The sequence below is a fragment of the Arabidopsis lyrata genome (genome assembly GCF_000004255.2).
Source record: "Arabidopsis lyrata subsp. lyrata unplaced genomic scaffold ARALYscaffold_6, whole genome shotgun sequence".
Classification (NCBI taxonomy): Eukaryota; Viridiplantae; Streptophyta; class Magnoliopsida; order Brassicales; family Brassicaceae; genus Arabidopsis; species Arabidopsis lyrata.
This window is the reverse complement of record NW_003302550.1, coordinates 23,458,516-23,477,524: the sequence shown is the minus strand read 5'-3', so window position 1 is coordinate 23,477,524 and position 19,009 is coordinate 23,458,516. Positions and strand designations below refer to the sequence as shown.

Sequence of the window (19,009 nt, the reverse complement as noted above, 5' to 3'; positions counted from 1 at the left end):
TTTACTACGTGAGCAAGTCAATGACGGATCCGGAAACCAGATACACAATGATGGAAAAACTTGCACTCGCAGTGGTAACTTCGGCCCGGAAGCTGCGTCCATATTTTCAATCCCATCCGGTTGAAGTATTAACTAACCAACCACTCAGAACAATACTTCATAGTCCAAGTCAATCCGGACGTTTGGCGAAATGGGCGGTGGAATTAAGCGAGTACGACATAGAGTTCAAAAGCCGGAGCAGTATGAAGGCTCAGGTCTTAGCAGATTTCCTGACCGAACTACCAATACCTGGAACGATGGATCAACCGGAGAACCAAACTTGGAAGTTACACGTAGATGGGTTTTCAACAAAGCAAGGATCCGGAGTGGGAATTAGGTTGGAATCTCCGACATCAGAAATTCTAGAACAATCATTCCGATTGTTATTCAATGCCTCCAACAACGAGGCAGAATACGAAGCCCTTATTGCCGGACTTCGACTAGCACAAGGAGTTGGAGCTAAGGAAATATTGGCTTATTGCGATTCGCAGTTGGTAGTTAACCAATTTAATGGAGACTATGAAGCCAAAGATTCAAGAATGGAAGCATACCTCGAAGTGGTGAAGGATCTATCTAAAAATTTCTCGAAATTTGAATTAATCCGTATACCTCGGGGAGAGAATACAACTGCAGATGCACTTGCCGCATTGGCGTCAACATCAGATCCTGAGTTAAAGAGAGTTATTCCAGTAGAATGCATCTCGGGGCGAAGCATCCAAGACAGCAAAGAAATCCTCGTCGTTACAAGGTCTCGAGCAGCGGCGCGCGACCGCGGCGAACCAGAGATCGAACCGCCACCCAACAAACGAAGAAAGTCAAAGGGATCAAACATATCTAACAAGGAACCCGTTGTCTTAGCTGAGGATGCGATTCCAGAAACAATATTGGAAACCGAACCATTAATCGAGGAGGATATTCTTGAACCAAATGAACATCCCGAACCAGAGCCACGAATATTTCACAAAGTTGACCAAATTCCGGCTAAAGACTGGGGGGCTGACTGGAGGGAGCCAATAAAGCACTACATCACGACAGGCGAGCTCCCAAAGAATAAATGGCAGGCCAGGAAAATGAAAGTCGTTAGCGCGAAATTTTGTCTGTCAAGGGATGCGTTATATAGACGAGGTGTCAGCGACCCTTACCTATTGTACATTTTTGGGCCCGAAGTCGAGATCGTCATGAGCGAAGTGCATGAAGGATTATGTGGGAGTCATTCATCAGGAAGAGCTATGGCTTTTAAAGTTCAAAGAATGGGTTATTTTTGGCCCACTATGATCACAGATTGTGTTAAGTTCGCCCAAAGATGCAAGCGCTGTCAACTCCATGCACCATTGATCCACCAACCGTCGGAATTGTTTTCCTCCATTTCCGCCCCATACCCGTTTATGAGGTGGTCAATGGACATCATTGGACCATTGCACAAAACAACTCGAGGTGTACAGTACCTTCTAGTCCTTACGGACTACTTTTCAAAATGGATTGAAGCTGAGGCGTATGTTGGTATCAAGGATTCGGCCGTGAAGACCTTTATTTGGAAAAACATTATATGTCGGCATGGAGTTCCATACGAAATAGTTACTGATAATGGACCACAATTCATTTCACACGAGTTTGATGCCTTTTGTGCGGACTGGGGAATCAAAGTTAGTTATTCTACTCCACGATATCCGCAAGGAAACGGACAAGCTGAAGCCGCGAACAAGACAATATTAAGCAATCTCAAGAAACGCTTAAGTCATCTAAAGGGAGGATGGTATGAAGAACTCCAGCCCGTCCTGTGGGCCTATCGTACAACCCCTAGGCGACCTACAGGAGAAACTCCATTCTCTTTGGTTTACGGCATGGAAGCGGTAGTACCAGCCGAACTCAATGTGCCCGGACTTCGCCGAACAGAAGCACCGTTAAATGAGGAAGAAAATTCAGCAATGCTTAATGATTCACTAGATACCATAAATGAAAGGCGTGATCAAGCTCTAATTCGGATCCAGAATTACCAACAAGCAGCAGCCCGATATTACAATTCTAAAGTTAAAAGTAGGCCGTTCTTCGTGGGAGATTACGTATTAAGACGCGTCTTTGATAATAAAAAAGAAGAAGGTGCTGGAAAACTTGGTATTAATTGGGAAGGACCTTACATTATTACCGAGGTGGTTCGAAACGGCGTTTATAGGTTAAAAGACCTAGAAGACAATCCAGTCAAGCGACCTTGGAATGTGATCAACTTAAAGAAGTTTTATGTTTAAAAGCTACATGCATTGTTTATGTACATGAACTACGATTTGGCTTGATCCCGAAATGGGTACGTAGGCAGCTCGAAAACGAGTTCAGCTATTAATAAAATGGTTGTTTTATTTCTTTATTAATAAAAGGTTCGGCTATGCGAACATACAAGAGATTGGAAATAAAGCGTTTATTCAAAAAAAGAGACGAAGTGTCCCTCATTGTACACTTCGAACTACGAAATCCTCGTTGACGAACAGAACACTTCAACTCCTTGACCAGCAAGATCGAGGATCGGCATCATGCAGTCCGGAATTCGAGCAAAGTCAGAAATCCCAAGCTCAATCCACTCTCCGGGGTGAGATTCAAGGATGTGAAGACTTCTTGACACTGTAGTAAGCCTGCGTTGCATCCGGTTAATCCTCTTCCGAAGTCTCCTCTTTTCTGACGTAAGCTTCCGGTGTTGGAGCTCGAGCGCCTCTATGAACGCCATCGCCGTTCCTTGATCTCTGGCTGGGAGATCCCTGATCAATTCACAGGGGGCTCGGATCTGAGATCTCAAGAAGCCGCGAAGTGGAGGAGGATGCCTGTTTGGCTCATTTGGAACATCTTCATTCATCATTCCGATTCTGGAGAAGTCGGGCATAGACTCCGAACAGCGAAGATTGAACTCCATACCTGCTAAAATGAAAAGAAGGGTGAGAAGTAAAGGGAAATTGAACCTGTAATTTATAGGAACCCCATATCCTTAGCAAGCTGCGGATTCTATCCAAGGAATGGAGTGATTCGCGGAGAGATTCATGCCCTCAAACAGATCCTGCATTAAAAGGTGCATCTCCGAGAATATTTTAAAAGAGAGGAAAGTTGCAAATATTTCCATAAATAAAAAGGGCCGAAGCCCATCACGAGTTTTTTTAAAAAAAAAAAAGGAAAGAAGAAAGTGAAGAAATTAGAGAACACTTATGGGAGAGGCTCAGGAACAGGCTCCTTCATCGCCGATTTAGTTTCCGAAGTGGACGCCTTGTTCGTGGCATCCACTTCGGAACGATCCCGAACGCGTTTCCGGCAGTTGCTGGCCTCCTCCTCCAAGTCCTCTTCCTCTTCACTGTCGGACGGAACGGTGCAGACAGGGGCGTTCACGGGACCCGGGACTCCTCTAGCGCGGAGGTACATCCGAAGCATCCTCGGGATCTCAGCAACGGAGTCAAAGTTCCGCCACTCCCATTGAAAGGGATCGCTCTCCAGGGCCCGTATCTTTCTTTCCACCCGGGCGATGCGAGCCTCGAGCGTCTGCCTTTTGAGTCCCAGCCGCTGCCTCTCTTCACACAAGCGACGGTGCTTGTCGGCGACCTAGCATAAAAATGGGTGAATAAGGCAAAACAAAAAGTTTTTAAGTCAAAAAACTTTAAATATTTACCTTGTCGATGAAGTCGCAAGCCTCTTTCTTCTCCTTTGAAGGGAAGTGAAAGACGGCGTGAGGAAAGAGAACGCCAGCCGGTTCAAATCTGTCGCCGGACAAGAAAAGTGGGCTGCCGGGATCGATGGGGGCTACTTCTTCGTTTTCCATTCTTAGAATATTTCTCAAGTGAGATTCTATAGTCATGTTTAATAAAGCCTAGAGGTAGGTAAGCCTTTATTTATAATGATTTAGGGTTTGTCTTGGAACCATAAATCCATTAATGGTAGCGTTTCTAAGTGGGTTAAACCACTTTTGGAAAATCGAGAAAAGGTAATTATTACATTAAAAGACGAGCTGTTCTCTTTAAGAAGGGAAAGAGCAACCGTCGCATTGATTGCAAAAGTTTCTAGGGCCCAAGCCTGACAAGTTTACCGAGTTGACTAAACCCGAAGTGGGGAACTCGCTTTAAGCCGAGCTCAGCTCTTGCATTCTAAAGAGAAAGGTCTGATCAGCCTAAAAATCTCGAAAGCATTGCCACAAGGCCACAAAAGGTTAAAAGCGGACTTTGCAAACCCGCATATAATTTTAACCAGACCCCCTTGGGCCACAACCTAGAAAGGTTTAAAAGCCTCCTCAGGCAAATATTTTGTTCAAAAGAAAATAATAAAGCCTCCTTAGGCAAAGACAAGTTTGAAATTAAGTCTTAAAAATAAAGGGACAGTCCCCAATTTAAAGTGGACACAGCCACTACGGAGCAGCAACCACCTCGGAATCCGGCTCAACAGTCGAAGCTTCATTCGCGTCCTTGGCAGCTGCTTGATCAGATGAAGCTCCTTGACCACCCTCCGCGGTACAACCAACCTCCGGAGTGACCTCTGGTACCATTGGAGCTGCGGGCGGGACAGCGTTTTCCGTCCCACTTGAACCTAGAAATAATGATTCCAGTCAATCAAAGGTACAAGGTAAGAGAAAGGTAAGCCACAGGAACCAAGCGTTACCTGCCCAGTCTAAACCCGATTCACTGAGAGGAGGTGATTCAGTAAAGAAAGCCTCGAAGTCAAGCGGGTTGAAGATCGAAGTGGGAAGAGCTGCTAAGCGACTCCGTTTCTCAGAAAGGTTAGTCGACAGCTCGGTCCTTTCTTGTTCCTCGGAGAAATCTGCTTCATGGATTTGGTCCAGCAGAATCAAGTTGCTTTCGTGCTCCTTGATGTCTGACTCCAAGTCCGACCTAGCTTTCTCGGTTTGCATGAAGCGAATGGCCCCTTGGATCAATTCCATCCCGCGTCCCTTAACCTCCTTTCTGGCCTTCGATGCCGACCTTGCCAACTCAGAATCACGCAACTTGGCTAGCGCCTTGTACTTCGCGTCGAGCTCGATAAGTTGGTTGTTCAGGGTGTCGGCGGCTGATTCGGATTCGTGAAGTCTACCCTGAACACCAGACAGTTTGTCCTGGAGTTTGTAATTCCGGTCATAGTAGTCTTGCAGTTCCCCCTTTACCTGCGCCAACTCCGACGTTAACCTATCGACCTTGTCCTCCAAATCGTGCTTAGAGCCAGCAGAAGAGTTGAGGTCAGCCTCAAGCGCTGAGAATTTCTTCTTCCACATGTCGATCACCTTCTCCCGTCCAATGACCAACCCTTCGTAATGTTCGATCATGTCGTTAAATTCGCTTTGAGCCTGGCGTTATACATGAACCTGGGATGACGAGTCAGTTCGCAGAATGGCAATACAATAAAAAATATACACAAAAGAAAGCGGAACAAACCCGAGAAGAGTGATGCGCATGAAGCAAATAACGTTCACGAATCGCAGGACGCCATTTGTCAAAGTCTGGCAAGATCGAACCCGATCGGGTCTTGAAACATCGGAAGACGCTGCCCTCTTTCTCCATAGCTGCGAAGAAGGAAAGGTTGTAAAAATTGGAATTTTAATAAAGGCAAAAAGTTTAAGTGTGTGTAAGTCACCGAACCTGAAAGCGATTTGACTTGAGGTACAAGAGCAGGCTTCAGCCTCGAGGGAGCATCTCGAGATTCAGAATCTCCCTTTTTCGGAGACGCACTCCGAGCAGTCTTTCCACTATCAGGCTGGGAGGAGGAAGACATATCAACCGGACGTGGAGGACCCATTGGTTCAGGAGGAGGAGATGATCGAGGTGAGCGGTCAGTCCGGGCCCTCGACTTTTCCCTCTGCGGAGAAGAATCGCTGCGAGAAGACTTGTCTCTCTTCCGGCGAACCAAGTTCTTAATCGGCTCGTTACTAAAATCATCTCGGGGAGGACGAGGTGAATCGCGGCGAGGAGATTGAATCCTCCGAGGAGAACGCGAGTCGCGACGATCGCGACGAGGAGTTAATCTGAAGGAAGCGACAGATCGAGCTCCCTCGGTGCTGCCATCATCAACCAGCAAGGTTCTACTGTAGTCCTTCTTGTCTATGGAAGTCGCGAGGAACTTCTTCTTCTCCTCGCAAGCCTCAGCCATCGGCTTGGAAAGCAACTTACGCTTGGCCGCAAGGGCCCGAGATGACATTCCTTGAGTTGAGGGAGGGGGAGGAATTTGGTGAAGATGACCAGGCGGACTCATCCTGAGTCTGTGGTTAGCTTCCAGGAATCGTTCAAGAGTGAAGGAATTCCAAAGGGTTTCCCCTTCAAGAATTATTTTGAAGAATTCGATGAACTCTTCAGATGGGAGGTTGGAAGCAATGAAAGCTGCGAAATGAAACAACGGTGTTAGTCAATAAAGATAAAGAAACAACCGGGAAAGATACGGGCAACCTAATCACTACCGGGTTTCGCAGACCACTTCGAAGGGAGAAAATCAGCGAGATTTCCAATCGAAGCGGGGGTTTTCTTAATTAGAAACCAAGGATGATGCCAATTTTCATCCTTGTTCGGAAGATGTGAAATGATGTTCCTGTTGGCATTAGGATATGCTGAGAAATATCCCGTTTTCTTCGATGAACTTCTCACGCTCAGAAGCTCATTCAGTTCAGCAACTCCGATAACATAACCGGCCTCCGCCGCGATTGTTATAATTCCAAGAATTGTACGGAGAAGATTGGGGGTTAATTGAGGAAGAGCGATTTCAAGAGCCGCTAGGTATAAAATTAGGGCTTCGGGAAGAGGAAAGGTAAGCCCGCAACCCTTGAAATAAATCTCATACACACAGAAGTAACCATCGCGATGGTTCTCTGGGGATTCTGTGGGGGAAGCTATTTGTGCTTCCGCCATAATTTCCGGCGGAATCCGGCAAAGCTCTCTCAATCGCTCGAGGGATTGAAGAGTACAAGTGGACCTATAGTGCGGACCGGCAATGTCACCAGGACGGGTGCACTCGTCGTTACTAGAACGCCTCTCGTCAAAAGACGGAGATTCGGGTCTATCGGAATCAGAAGTCATTGGGAAGAAAGAAAAATTCAAGATCCGGCGAAGAAGGGTTTTGGTGAAGGAACGAAGAGAGAGGTTTTGATTAAAGTACAAAAGTAAAAGAAGAGAGTAATGGTGAAAAGAAGTTACCTCAAGCTAATGATGAAACCGCCTCGGAAGTCGTGTGGGAAGTGGGAAGGTTTTTCCGGTTTTAATAGTAATTAATCAATATACGGTCATAATGATGACAGATGTCACTCGGTTAAAAATGGATAGTGCCAAAATTAAAGGAGTGATGGGATTTTCGGCGGGAAATCAGAAAGATTCTCGAACGCAATCTTTGGCCACTTGAGCATTTAAAGTCCTCCGAACTGGAATAGCACTTCGAAGAACTTGGGGGGCTAATTGTTGGTGTCGGATCCCGCACCAGAAGTACGAGACCAACCAAAGATTGCCACGTGATCAAGATAATGGCCCATAAAGGATGAAGCCCATTGGACCCGTGAGCCGAAGGGACGGTCGAAGTGGTTGTCACCATTTCGAGAATCCAAAGTGACTACACTGTGACACGAGTTCGGTGTAGAAGACACGGGTAAGTCGGTTTACGGACACTTGGGCCGAAAGAGGCGAGGCCCATGAAGATCAGAGTCAACTCAAATTCAAACGTTGAGCATTAAAGCCGGAGAATCAAAACGGACACATTTAAGAAGAAATATTTGTGCTTAATTACTCATTTTAATGTCGTTTATCGGTGTATAAATATAGAGGCCGATGGCCATGTAAAGGGGATCTTCCTCTCGAAAGGGAAATAATATAACAATTTTCGTATCAATTTTCAAGTTTTTATATATTCATTTTTGTCCCTCAAGAATAATCTTTCCCACTTAACAAAAATACTTGAGTGTGTGAATCTGACATCCACAGTTAAGTCAATTACGTGGGAAGAACATTTGCTTTCTCACTAATTTCTGTCATTTCTTCCAACTTGCTGGAAATTTCTTAATCCATTTAACTCTAATCTCTCTACTTGATAATGAATCAAAATCAATTATTTCACCATGAAATTTCAGATTCATTACAAATTTTCCTTCGATTTTAAATAAAGAACAACCATTCTTTGTTCTCTAGTTATTTTGTTTCTTTTCTCTTAATTTCTGGTTTTCTGATTTTTTTTTTTTGTGAATCTGAATATTTTATATATATATATATATATTTAAGTAAAAGAAACAAAAATATCATCTTCTTCTCGTTCACGTAGTTTGATTGTAGAAGCAACTAAATCAACACAGTTACAAAGGTATTTTTGTCTTAAAAATACATAATTGCTATTCTATGGAAAAATTTTTTGACTTTGCCAAACCGTGAGAGAAAAAGTCAATGTCACACTAAACGTGAAAATTTCTTTTCAATTTAAAGACACACCAAATAATAAACGCAGCGTTTAGAAACCACACGTAAAACGCTGCGTTTTGGGAAACTAGATGTGAAACGCTGCGTTTGGGAGCCCAAGAGACGTGAGAACCGCTGCGTTTTAAAGTCAAACGTTTGTTAGAGGAGAATGAAACAATATAATTATCCTTAATTTTAATCAAAAACCAAAAAAAACGATTCGGTTTTATGTTTTTTAACTAAACCAAATCTAAACTGAAAGCTTAATAAAAATGACAATCAAATGGGTTTTTAGGCTAAACCATAACCAAACCAAATCATTTATATCGGTTCGGTTGGTGAGGGTTTTTTGCCCACACCTAGTTTCCTAATGTGGTCTCAAGTGGGTTCAAAAAGTTACACGTTAGAAACTATGTGTCTCGCGCTTTCATCAATGGTCACGAACGTCGTGACGTTGATGCCAGGAAGAGGGTCACGTAATATGTAACTGTAGTCGGATTCTCCATAAGGGACGAGATCGAAAATAGCATTTGATGGGTCAAGCTCTCCGTACGTGGTCCGTCTTGAGCAGGAAGAGTTGAGTGTGTCACGGCCATCGCAGAAGTGTAGTTGGCCTCCGGGAACGGGAGCTTCAACTCGAACATTTCCTCAGAGAAGTGTTGTCTTAGTAACCACCAGGCGGTACCAGTCTTCTGGTTCACATCAACCCAGTGCCGTTTATTGGCATGTGCAAGTGGTGCATTTGCACCGGGTCCAACAAATTTAAGGTCCAAATTCATAGTTTTTCTATTATTTAACTATTTAATTATGCTGAAATTTTATAAAATATCTATATGTAAAGGTCCCAAAATTCTATTTTAAAAGGTAATATTGAGGCCCAAAATTAATAAACAAAAATAACAGGTCCAAATAGCTATAAAATACAAAATAATTTATGAAATATAACTTTTTGTAAATATATATATATATATATAAATTTTTTATTAAAGATAGGATTTTTTTTGTATGGCACCGGGTCTTACCGATGAGTGAGCCGGACCTGCATCAACCACATTAAAGTGGAGTGAGTCCGAAGTTTCTACCATATTCCACAGCTTGTGTGTAGGAGTTGGGGTCCCAAATTTGGTTATTCGGAAGTCCGTATTGATGTCCTGTAGGAGGGAGAACTGGGACATAACGTGCCTTATGAGTGAGGTTAGCGATGTTGACAGCACCGAGTTGTTGAATTGCAAAAGCAAATGGTGCAACAACTACTGGTGGTAAGTCCGTGAATGTGATTCCTTTTGGCCTTTTGAGATAAGCTGAAGTGTACCGGTCAGGGAATTCCGTGATTATAAGAGCACGTAATTTGAGATAAGTCGTTATACATGCCCCGGTCGCGAGTTGATTCGAAACTTGCGTGAGTCGGTTGGTGATATTGGTGTTGTTGTTAAACTCTGTCTTCTTAGTCTGGAGGATGTGCGTCATGGACTCGTAAATGGTGGAAACAATTCCATATGTAATACGCAGTCACGTTGAGGGTGACAGCAATTGGTTCCCGAAAAGCTCTGGTCCTATCAAAGAACAACCCGAGTTTGCCTTCAGCTTTTAGTTCAACAGTGGAAGGTTTTTCCAACTTCAGCATTCTCATTAGCAGCAAAGTGCTCCTCCGCTATAATAGGAATTACTGGATAAAGATAATGGTGATGTAAAATATGAAGCTCTTCAAGAGGAAACCTACAACACAATAATATGGCCATATAAACTGGTGCCGTGGTGCGTCATTAGAGTTCTGATTACTGGTTGTCAAATGGTAAACAATCTAAACAATCAGTTACCTTGGTTTGCAAGAGATCTCCTGTCATAAAAAAAAAAAAGGATTTCACTAATTCTTGGACAAATCCATTAGCATGACTACCAATTAATGGAGAAGATTAGAAGGATGAAGACGAACGATTCAGATTCTCGGAGAGAACGAAACAATATGGACTTTTGGGAGACCTCTCTGATTAATAAACAATCAGGGATTCAGGGTACCGAGAAAAAAGAGTTATGGGAGACTTGGGGCCGATTCTCAATTTCAAGGCTCTTGTCAAAAGCCTGAAGATTTCCTGATCATCTTCCTCACTCATAGACTATGAAACATAATTGCTTTTTCTTATCATCCTTGGCACGTTAAGTCCTTGTTCGTCTGCTCTGAAGCTAGAGCAACAGACGGCTGTTTCTCTCCAGAAATATTAGACCTCCTTCAGATTCCGAGTAAAATCCAGAATCTGAACAGAAAGATCCGGTTGTTATTGGTATAGAGATCGTCGCATCAGATGAAGGAGTTTGAAGGTTTCTTACATTTGAAGAGATCGTGTTTCTTTGATCGATTTTGGGAAGAGATTGTATGAATATAAGAAGGCGGATTTCACAAATTCGTGGACAAATCCATTAGCATAACTACCAATTAATGGAGAAGATTAGAAGGAAGAAGACAAACGATTCAAGATACTCGGAGACCTCTCTGGGTACCGGAAAAAAATTATGGGGGACTTAGAGCAACAACAATGGTTGAGTCTTTAAAAGGATTCTTAAACATATTTTAATCATAAATTATGACAATTTTAAGGTTAAGAGTTTTTGATGAATCCTTAAAAATTTGTTTGTCCAATGGTAGAGTCCTTAAGTGGGTTTCTTACTTTCTTTAAAAAAAAACATTATTTTTAAAATGAAAAATTAGAAACATTTTTTATTTTTATGTGATAAAACTTAATAGTTATTACAATTTCTTAAAATTTTAAACATACATAACATAAATATATAAAAAAATACAAATCAAAATCGGAATAAGGATTAGTCTTTAGCTTTGGATTTCGCTTTGAGCTTCAATTCTACATTTTATGAGATGATATCATGTGTTTGCAAGCTTATTCTGCTCTCTATCTATCACTGGTGAAAATTCCAACACACTTGTGAAAAGGAAATAATTCTCTGAAGGAGAATATTGGTTTTGGTCTGATGTTGTGGTTGTCTTGGTCCTACTTAAAGCATTCAATGTTGTTATCATCTTTGGTGAAACTGAATCACTGGTTATGAAATTGCGATTGAAATTAAGATCACTGCTCTGTTATATAATGCAACTATCCATTGTCTAATCTTCGAAAGAACTTGTGAAAAACTCTCACACTTGTATAACTTTGAAGAAAGTATTTACAGTATTGTTTAGCAATATGGAAAAACAAAATGAAAGGTAATTTTGACATACAAAGTCTTCTCCTCATGCTTTTCTCATTGGTTACAACACTCTTCTCATTCTTAGTTGCCATCTTTTTCAGCTTACCTTTGAAATTGCTAAACCTATTCACCATCTTCTGCTTACTAAGCCGTGACAATATCCCTTGTTCTTTAGGCTTCTCTTGTTGTTGACTATGATGATGATCGTCGATGTCAATGTCATCTTCAAAACGTCAAAAAGAAAAAGATCAGAGACATACGCCAAACTCAAATATTGCATCACGGAAGGACATCAAAAGTGGACCATACCTATGTCTAGCTCTTCTTCAGAGAAACAGAGAGACATACAAAACAGAGATTCAACTTGATATCAAATCCGAATGGAAACAAACAATCTAAAGGCAAAAAATCGTCTTCAATCATGTCTAATAACGAAGAAAGAGACTGATTATGTATTCAAAGCAACCTAATTGCGTTTACATCAAAGAACCCTAATTTATCTTTCATCAATTCCCAATTCGACAAACCCTAATTTCGATAACATCTAAAAAAAACAAATTCATCACGATTTACACAATCAAGTTTCTTCGGATTTTCTCTTCCGATTTGATGATCCACCGTCGGATGATGATGATCGAGACCTTGTTCTTTCTCTGTCGCCTTCGGAGAACACAAGAGAAGAGAGAGAGATCGTGAAATGAAACGGGAAAGAAAAAATTAATTTGTTTTCTCAGTCCACAAATCATGAGAAACTGACACGTATGGAACTCTTGCAGACAAAAAAAAACTCTAAGATTAGGTACGTTCCTTAGCTTAATTCACATTTTAAATTTAATTTTTGCTTTTTTCTTAAGGATTCATAGTTTAAGAGTCTCTTTAGGGCCACCGTTGGACTTGCTCTTAGAATTTATATAGAGTCCAAGTCGATGTCATGCTCTTCCTCCTCCCTGCTATAATCAGAACTCCAAGAAGAGGTGCCATCTGAATATACCTCCCCTGAGCTGAGATATTACAAAAACAAATTTATTTGGATTCGATTAGTTTCGGTACTAAAAAATGAAAGCCGAATAAACACAACTAGTTATTGATGAACCTTGATGATGACAATGATGATTGTGATTCAAAAATTGCCACTAATGTGACATCTGATCTTTGTTTTTTCAGCTCCTCAATAGGAAATCTACAGCAAACAATAGTGTCACATATATATAAAAAAAAATTTAAGAATATGAACAAATCGTTCACACAAAAAAACTTCAACAAATCAGGGAGTTAGTTACCTTGGTTCAAAAGTTCTATTGCCCCCATCACAAACTAAACCGTTGACGTTTGATACGTCCTAAAGGAGAAAAAGAAGAACGCATTTATAAGATTAAAAAACGTTTCTAGGTCATACAAAAATTTCCGGAACAAACTAGCAAATCTTTTTTTTTTGTTCAAAAACTAGCAAATATTCTATACGAACTTACAATGAGCCGAATGGATTTGAAGTCTCCGGCGAGTAATGAATTCAAGAACAGCAAAACTTCTCTCTGAATTCCAAGGCGAACTCACGACTGTGACTTTAAGAATGAAGAACAAAACTTAAAACATGTTGTGTTTTATATCCTTTACCTCCTCTAGAGTATAGCAATTGCGCAATATCAGAGTCTCCAGTGGACTATCTTTGCAGCAAAGTTCCAAACCCCTACCAACAAAACCTTAGGCCATAAATAATTTGCTACCAAAGACTTAAAAAAGATATCATCATTAACATTTACTCAAACGACACGCACCTGAAAAAGCAACCACTAATTTCAGGCGACTTCGACAGATTAATGTACTTCAGTTGACGAAAACCCTGCAAAACATCACAATATTATATCGGTTTTGTAAAACATATTAGATGATACCAAATGAAAAGAAAAGAAATAACAACAAAACTAGGGGAGCCATACCTTAATTAATTTTTGTAATATTGCGCCCTTTAGCATAAAACATAGGAGCGATAGCGAAATTAAGTTGGGGCAATTATCCACAAACTCTAACAAGCTTGAATCTGTTATAAGGCCTATACTACCAGTCAAAAAGTAGGTAACTTTGAGCAAACACTCAAATGAAAAATACAAAGAGGAAATCTTCATAGCGGGAACATATACCTGCTGCACCATATATCTCTATGAACAGGTGCTCTAACAAGCGACAATTTCTCGTGAGTAAACCTAACTGCTCAAGTGGATTGTACCTGCTTCCTTGAATACTAAATAATGCAAAAATGTAGGAAAAAAAAAAGTAATTACCATAAGGAATCAGCAGAATTTAAAGTGAACAGACATTCAAATAACAAAAAAAATTAAAAGCATAGAAGATGGCGCCTCCAGGCAAAGTAAAGCAAAGCAATACTGAATTGGAGAATTCCTGAATTATCCAATACAACTTACAGTCCAACAATCTTCAAATCAGTGAGATTTAAACAAGCTGACAACACAGGAGATAAGGACTCGCAATCCATCATTCTGAGATGGTAAAGGTGTAGGCTTCTCAAATGACCCCTAGTTGAATGGAAAAAGATAGTATCACTCAGAAGATGAAATAAAGATGTTAATTTTAACACCAATTATTCAAGCAACAAAACTAGTAAACCCATTATCCCTATCTAGTTGTATCAGAGAGCACATATCACATTAATGTAACAGGTTTGGTACATAAATATTCACTTGTATATATTTGATAATCAAGCAAATACCCAGCAAAACCATGGTTAAAAGTTAGTGGGGTAAGACAGGATCTTGTCAGCGAAGATGTAGTAAATCCAGCTGAGGAAGAAATAGAACCAAGTTTGAGGGATCTGCAAGTATAAATGAAACCTGAGAGATGATTACATAGATACATAGACCAAGGTCCACCAAAATAAGATAACCCGGAAATAGAAAATCTCACCTGAGTTCTTTTCCAGCCCGATGGATCATTACGCACACAACTCCATTATCAACATCTTCGACAGCCGTTGTCAGGTCGATGTGGGAGTAACATACACGATCCATGGCACATTTGTTGAACAACGTGCAACATGCAGAAGCTTGCATGAGAGACTTCGTATCAAGCATTGAAAAGACCTGAATATGCATTAGACATATTATGTGAGACATCACTCAAGAAAACAGAAAAACGCATGATATGAGAATGCTGGAATTGTTACCTTAGTGGTTAGTTCAGGGAGGAGAGGCCAGGATGAGGAATTTTGGAGGGTGGCACGTTTCCTTATGCAACGTTTGGTGGACTTGTAAAGAAGCGATGCGAGTTGGAGAGTACGATCCAGGAAACGATCCTGATCAAATTCATCACGGGAAGTTCCAGCTGCTGAGGGGATGACTTTATCAAGCACTCGATCAAAAGAGCATCCTATGGAGAGCGGTGAGGAGAACAAAGGCAAGTCGGACAATGAAAGGAAAGAAGAGATAGTCATATCAATGTTGCTTTGGTTGAAATCTGGAGCAATAGGGAGGGAAAAAGGGTTTTCTATGGAGTAGGTAACCAAAGGGGCAAGGTAAGGTCGCTTGGGATTGGGAGCGTCCATGACAAGGAATGTTAAAAAGGAGTTTCTTTGAAAGGATAGAATGCAAGAAAAAAAATTTATATCCAAATGCTCAAAATTATGTCTGTGCTTTCATGTAGAACATGTCTCGCTTTCACTGTAAATCTGCAACAAATTATTCATCCCGGAAGCGAAATCTACAAACACCAGAATCATAAAATACATTTCAGTGTCACCATTCACACCGGAAGACCAATGTTTGCACAAAAAGATGAAAGTTGAGAACTGATCATCGATATTGGCAGAAAGCCAAACGAGATCTACCGAATAGAGAAAAAAAAAACTTAACAAGCTCAAACTATTATCTCAGAGTCAGTCAGGTATTGGTCACAAACTTTGCAAAGTCTGGACCTGATAAATGGTTGTTCTTTAAATGTAATATATAAGGGGATGCTCTCAAAATAAGAATACTTACAAGTTACAAATAAACAATCTTCAGATCAGTGTAAGATATACGGACAAGCTGACCATACGGGGCAGTTAATCTCTCCTCAGTAATCTGTAAAGGTGTTGACTTCTCACGAGATTCCTACTTGAATGAAACAGAAAATACAGATCAGATGAGAATCCAGATGCTCAAGCACAAACAAAAAAACAGTAGAACCATTTACTAAGCAAGTCAGATTCAGTATCAAAGAATAATAAGTTAGATAGGAAAGGTCACAATAAAAATAAGTGATTAAGGGCGTATGCAGTAGCGGACACAGACAATGAATTTGAAAGCGAATAGATGTAAGATGCAGAAAAGCACCAAGCCCAACAGATCTTGTTGCATAAGCGAATCCCAAAGAGAAATTCTTACTGGAAGAATTGGAAGATATTATTTAGGTAAAGTGTGCAGTTAAAACCTAAGTGCAGCATGAACTCTAGCTAAACCAAATGCATTCCCAACTACAAATCCTAGAACGCACAAGCTCATCACCAACCAACTTTGTTTAGTCCATATGGGAGTAGCCATAAACAGTATATGGCATACTTTGTATAGACGCTCGAAAAGACCTAATCTCAGGATAAGACTCCAAACTTATCCTCCAAAAGAAAGAACAACGCTCTTAAACATAGTCGTCACAATAGATTGAGAAACGCAAGGAAGAGAAATAGTGCCAAAAAGATTCCACGAACAGTGAACAATTTTGAGAACTATCTCATGTACCAGGAGTTGAAAATTGGGAACGGTAACGCAATTCCACAGCAACGTTGGCAAAATCGAGAAGACGCGAGCCGAATTAATCTATACGATCAACAAATAAGACGATCCTGAGTTAAATTATCTCCGTCGCGTGAAGGATAATCAGGAAGATGTGATACGCGTTGATTACGGCCACGGGAACAACCGGAACCTCGCTAGGGTTTTGGATCGGAGAGAAAAACACTGAATGGGAAACGAAACTATCACTCCTCTTTCGTGGCCATCGTTCGAGTCGTCGTAACGGTCAAGTCACTTGTGTGTTTGTGCGAACGAGACGGAGCTGTTTGTGAGACGATGATCGGCGAATTGAAGATCCGAATCCTTAAACCCGACCGTTTGAAATTGAACCGTTGGGTTTTTTAGTTGGGCTACGATAATGATTTTACGCTTACCTTTTTCTACTCAATCGGCCCTATTAAAGCCCAACACATGCCTTCCCAAATTACTTATGTAATCAGTTTTTCTAATAAAATTTGGTTTTTGTTTAAGAGTTTCAACCATTTCAGTTTATTAAACTAAATTATAAGAGCACCCACAGTGGTGCATGTGGGTGGGTGTGTGTTAGTGGGGATTTAATAATAAAATAATGTAAGAAATTATGTTTAGAACTTGTTTCTAAAGTAGTTGATTATTGGTAGAACATGTTTCTAAGTAATATTATAATAATATAATGAAGTAATTGAAATTTTTTTAAAAAAAATTAAGCAATTGAAAGTTTTTTTTTAAAAATTCTATCGATATAGGTACGTGTCTTCCTTTCGACCAACAGAAACTCTTCAGTAGCATCGCATAGATTATCGAATTGCTCTTGAACATATTGGTCAAATTCATCATTATTGGAGTCATAATGATAGTGAAAAGTATTGGAAGAAGACGATGCCATAAAACCCGAAAAAAATACAAGGTAGAACAATGTGTTTATAAGAGAAGGTTGAATTTTTTGAAGAGAAACCAACACCTTTGTGTGTTTTGGAAGTGTTTTATGAAAGAATGGATGTGTTTTCTGAGAGAATTATATGTGTGTTTAGATAGGAAAGAAGAAGCGAATATTGTGGTTTTAGTTTGATAGGCAAAACGTTGGCATATATATAGGACTTGGTGAAGCATGGTGAACCCGTGACTCCTCATATTTGTGGTCCAAAAAAGAGACAAGTGACTTCTTTACTTGTGGTTCCAACTTTGGAACATTGTCTTCTTGTGTACAAAATAACCCTGCATCAAATTATTGAGATAGTGACTTCTTGTGTACAAAATAAGTAAAGTGAACCTGTCACGTTCATCCACTAAACTTCAAAGAGAAAGTCTCAGTTGAATCCAAAGGGCTGTTGATTCCATAGTTGTAGCTATCAACAAGTCCCATGTCTTCTTCTTCAGAACTGTAGTCCAAAGGGCTGTTGATTCCATAGTCGTAGCTATCACCAAGTCCCATGTCTTCTTCAACCTACAACCAAAAACAAGAACACATGGTCTGCAAATTATATGACCAGAAAATAAAAACCAAGAACACAAGGGAAAACAAGGTACATGCTTCTCAAGCAAACATTAAACCAACACATAGAAATTAAATCATACATAATAAAAACAGGAGATAGTTCATAAATAATACTACAAGTCTACAGTGAACCATAAACTTCAGCAACTAACTTCTTCTTCAGAGCTATTTCCTCTTCATCAAGTGTTTCCTTTCTGGCAATGAGTGTGTCTAGAAGGGACATCTGTTGACACTGTTTCTTTAGCTTCATATCCTTCTGTTTGGCTTCCCACATGTTGTTAAAGTCTACAGATTGTGCAGCCTTCTGATTACCCTTCTTCCTCATTTTTTTCATTGCTTTAACACCAGGAGGCCTACTCTCTTCCTCACCTATTGTTGATCCCACAGATGCTGAAGCATCACGAGATTTCCTTTTGTTGCTGGTTGTCTTGCTAGTTGTCTTGCTAGTAGGGTTCATTTCAATCCAGCTACACCATTTTAGGTTCATACCTCAAGACGTTCCAGGCATGCTGAAGCGTAAACTTCTTGTTCTTGTTGTTTGTTTTGTAGGTTTGGTGAGCCAAGGTCAGAATGTCATTATCATTCTGACCACTGGCTTTTGCATCCAATGCAAAAGCATATGAGCCACAGAATTTGCTCACATCTCTACTAATTTTCCCCATCTTTGCTTGCAGCTGTCAGTATCCCTTGGCTCAGCACCTTTGCGGACATGGTCACTTGAAGCATAGTAGTCAGTTATACGCACCCAAAAGGTTCCTGACCTTTGGTCATTGCCAACAATCACATCCTTGGATGTGTTCAACCAACCGCTGATGAGGACCAAGTCATCTGGTTCAGATCATAGCCTTTTCTGCCTACGCTCACTTGGTGACATTTCAGGTTGAGTCTGAGCATGACCCGTTTCAGAACCAAATGAAAGGATTTGAGGGTGAGTTGGAGCATGAGTCGGTTGGGAAGTAAAAGACGGTATTTGTGATGTTACATTAGGATAGAATGAGTCATAAGGAAAGTTTGAAAGACTAATGTATGGTCCGGGACACTGATTGTTTGGAACATTGTTTGAATCCATAAGAATCAGTAAAGAGAAGAGATGAAGAAGAGATAGAAGATGTTAAAACGGATTGTTTGGTAAAGGATAAAGCAAAGAA

At 40.6% G+C, this 19,009-nt stretch overlaps 1 protein-coding gene across 3 annotated transcripts; it reads right to left on the bottom strand.

Annotated features, from left to right (window-relative positions):
- Nucleotides 1-10,798: 10,798 nt before the first annotated feature.
- On the bottom strand, nt 10,799-16,831 carry LOC9308881 (F-box protein At4g02760). 3 transcript variants are annotated; one of them, XM_021022907.1, is made up of 15 exons: nt 16,334-16,827; nt 15,596-15,709; nt 14,785-15,317; nt 14,526-14,701; nt 14,332-14,433; nt 14,027-14,137; nt 13,745-13,845; nt 13,544-13,656; nt 13,382-13,446; nt 13,221-13,293; nt 13,076-13,138; nt 12,887-12,945; nt 12,700-12,786; nt 12,512-12,607; nt 10,799-10,930 (listed from the first exon to the last, which is right to left on the bottom strand). In XM_021022907.1, the coding sequence occupies exons 3-14, from the start codon at nt 15,160-15,162 to the stop codon at nt 12,514-12,516; spliced, it is 1,422 nt and encodes a 473-aa protein (XP_020878566.1). In that variant the 5' UTR covers nt 15,163-15,317; nt 15,596-15,709; nt 16,334-16,827; the 3' UTR covers nt 10,799-10,930; nt 12,512-12,513. The 3 variants fall into 3 exon arrangements, 1 of the variants encoding a protein (XP_020878566.1); XR_002331375.1 differs by lacking the exon at nt 10,799-10,930 and adding an exon at nt 11,644-11,829 and having other exon boundaries at nt 11,916-12,607; XR_002331376.1 differs by lacking the exons at nt 10,799-10,930; nt 14,332-14,433 and adding an exon at nt 11,644-11,829 and having other exon boundaries at nt 11,916-12,607; nt 16,334-16,831.
- Between the last annotated feature and the right edge of the window lie 2,178 nt (nt 16,832-19,009).

Coding starts and splice junctions, on each gene's coding strand:
- LOC9308881 (XM_021022907.1), bottom strand. CDS start 15,162: ATGGACGCTCCCAATCCCAAGCGACCTTACCTTGCCCCTTTGGTTACC. Junction 13,657..13,744: donor AGAGATATATGGTGCAGCAG/GTATATGTTCCC, acceptor CTGGTAGTATAG/GCCTTATAACAGATTCAAGC. Junction 13,139..13,220: donor ATTGCTATACTCTAGAGGAG/GTAAAGGATATA, acceptor CTTGGAATTCAG/AGAGAAGTTTTGCTGTTCTT.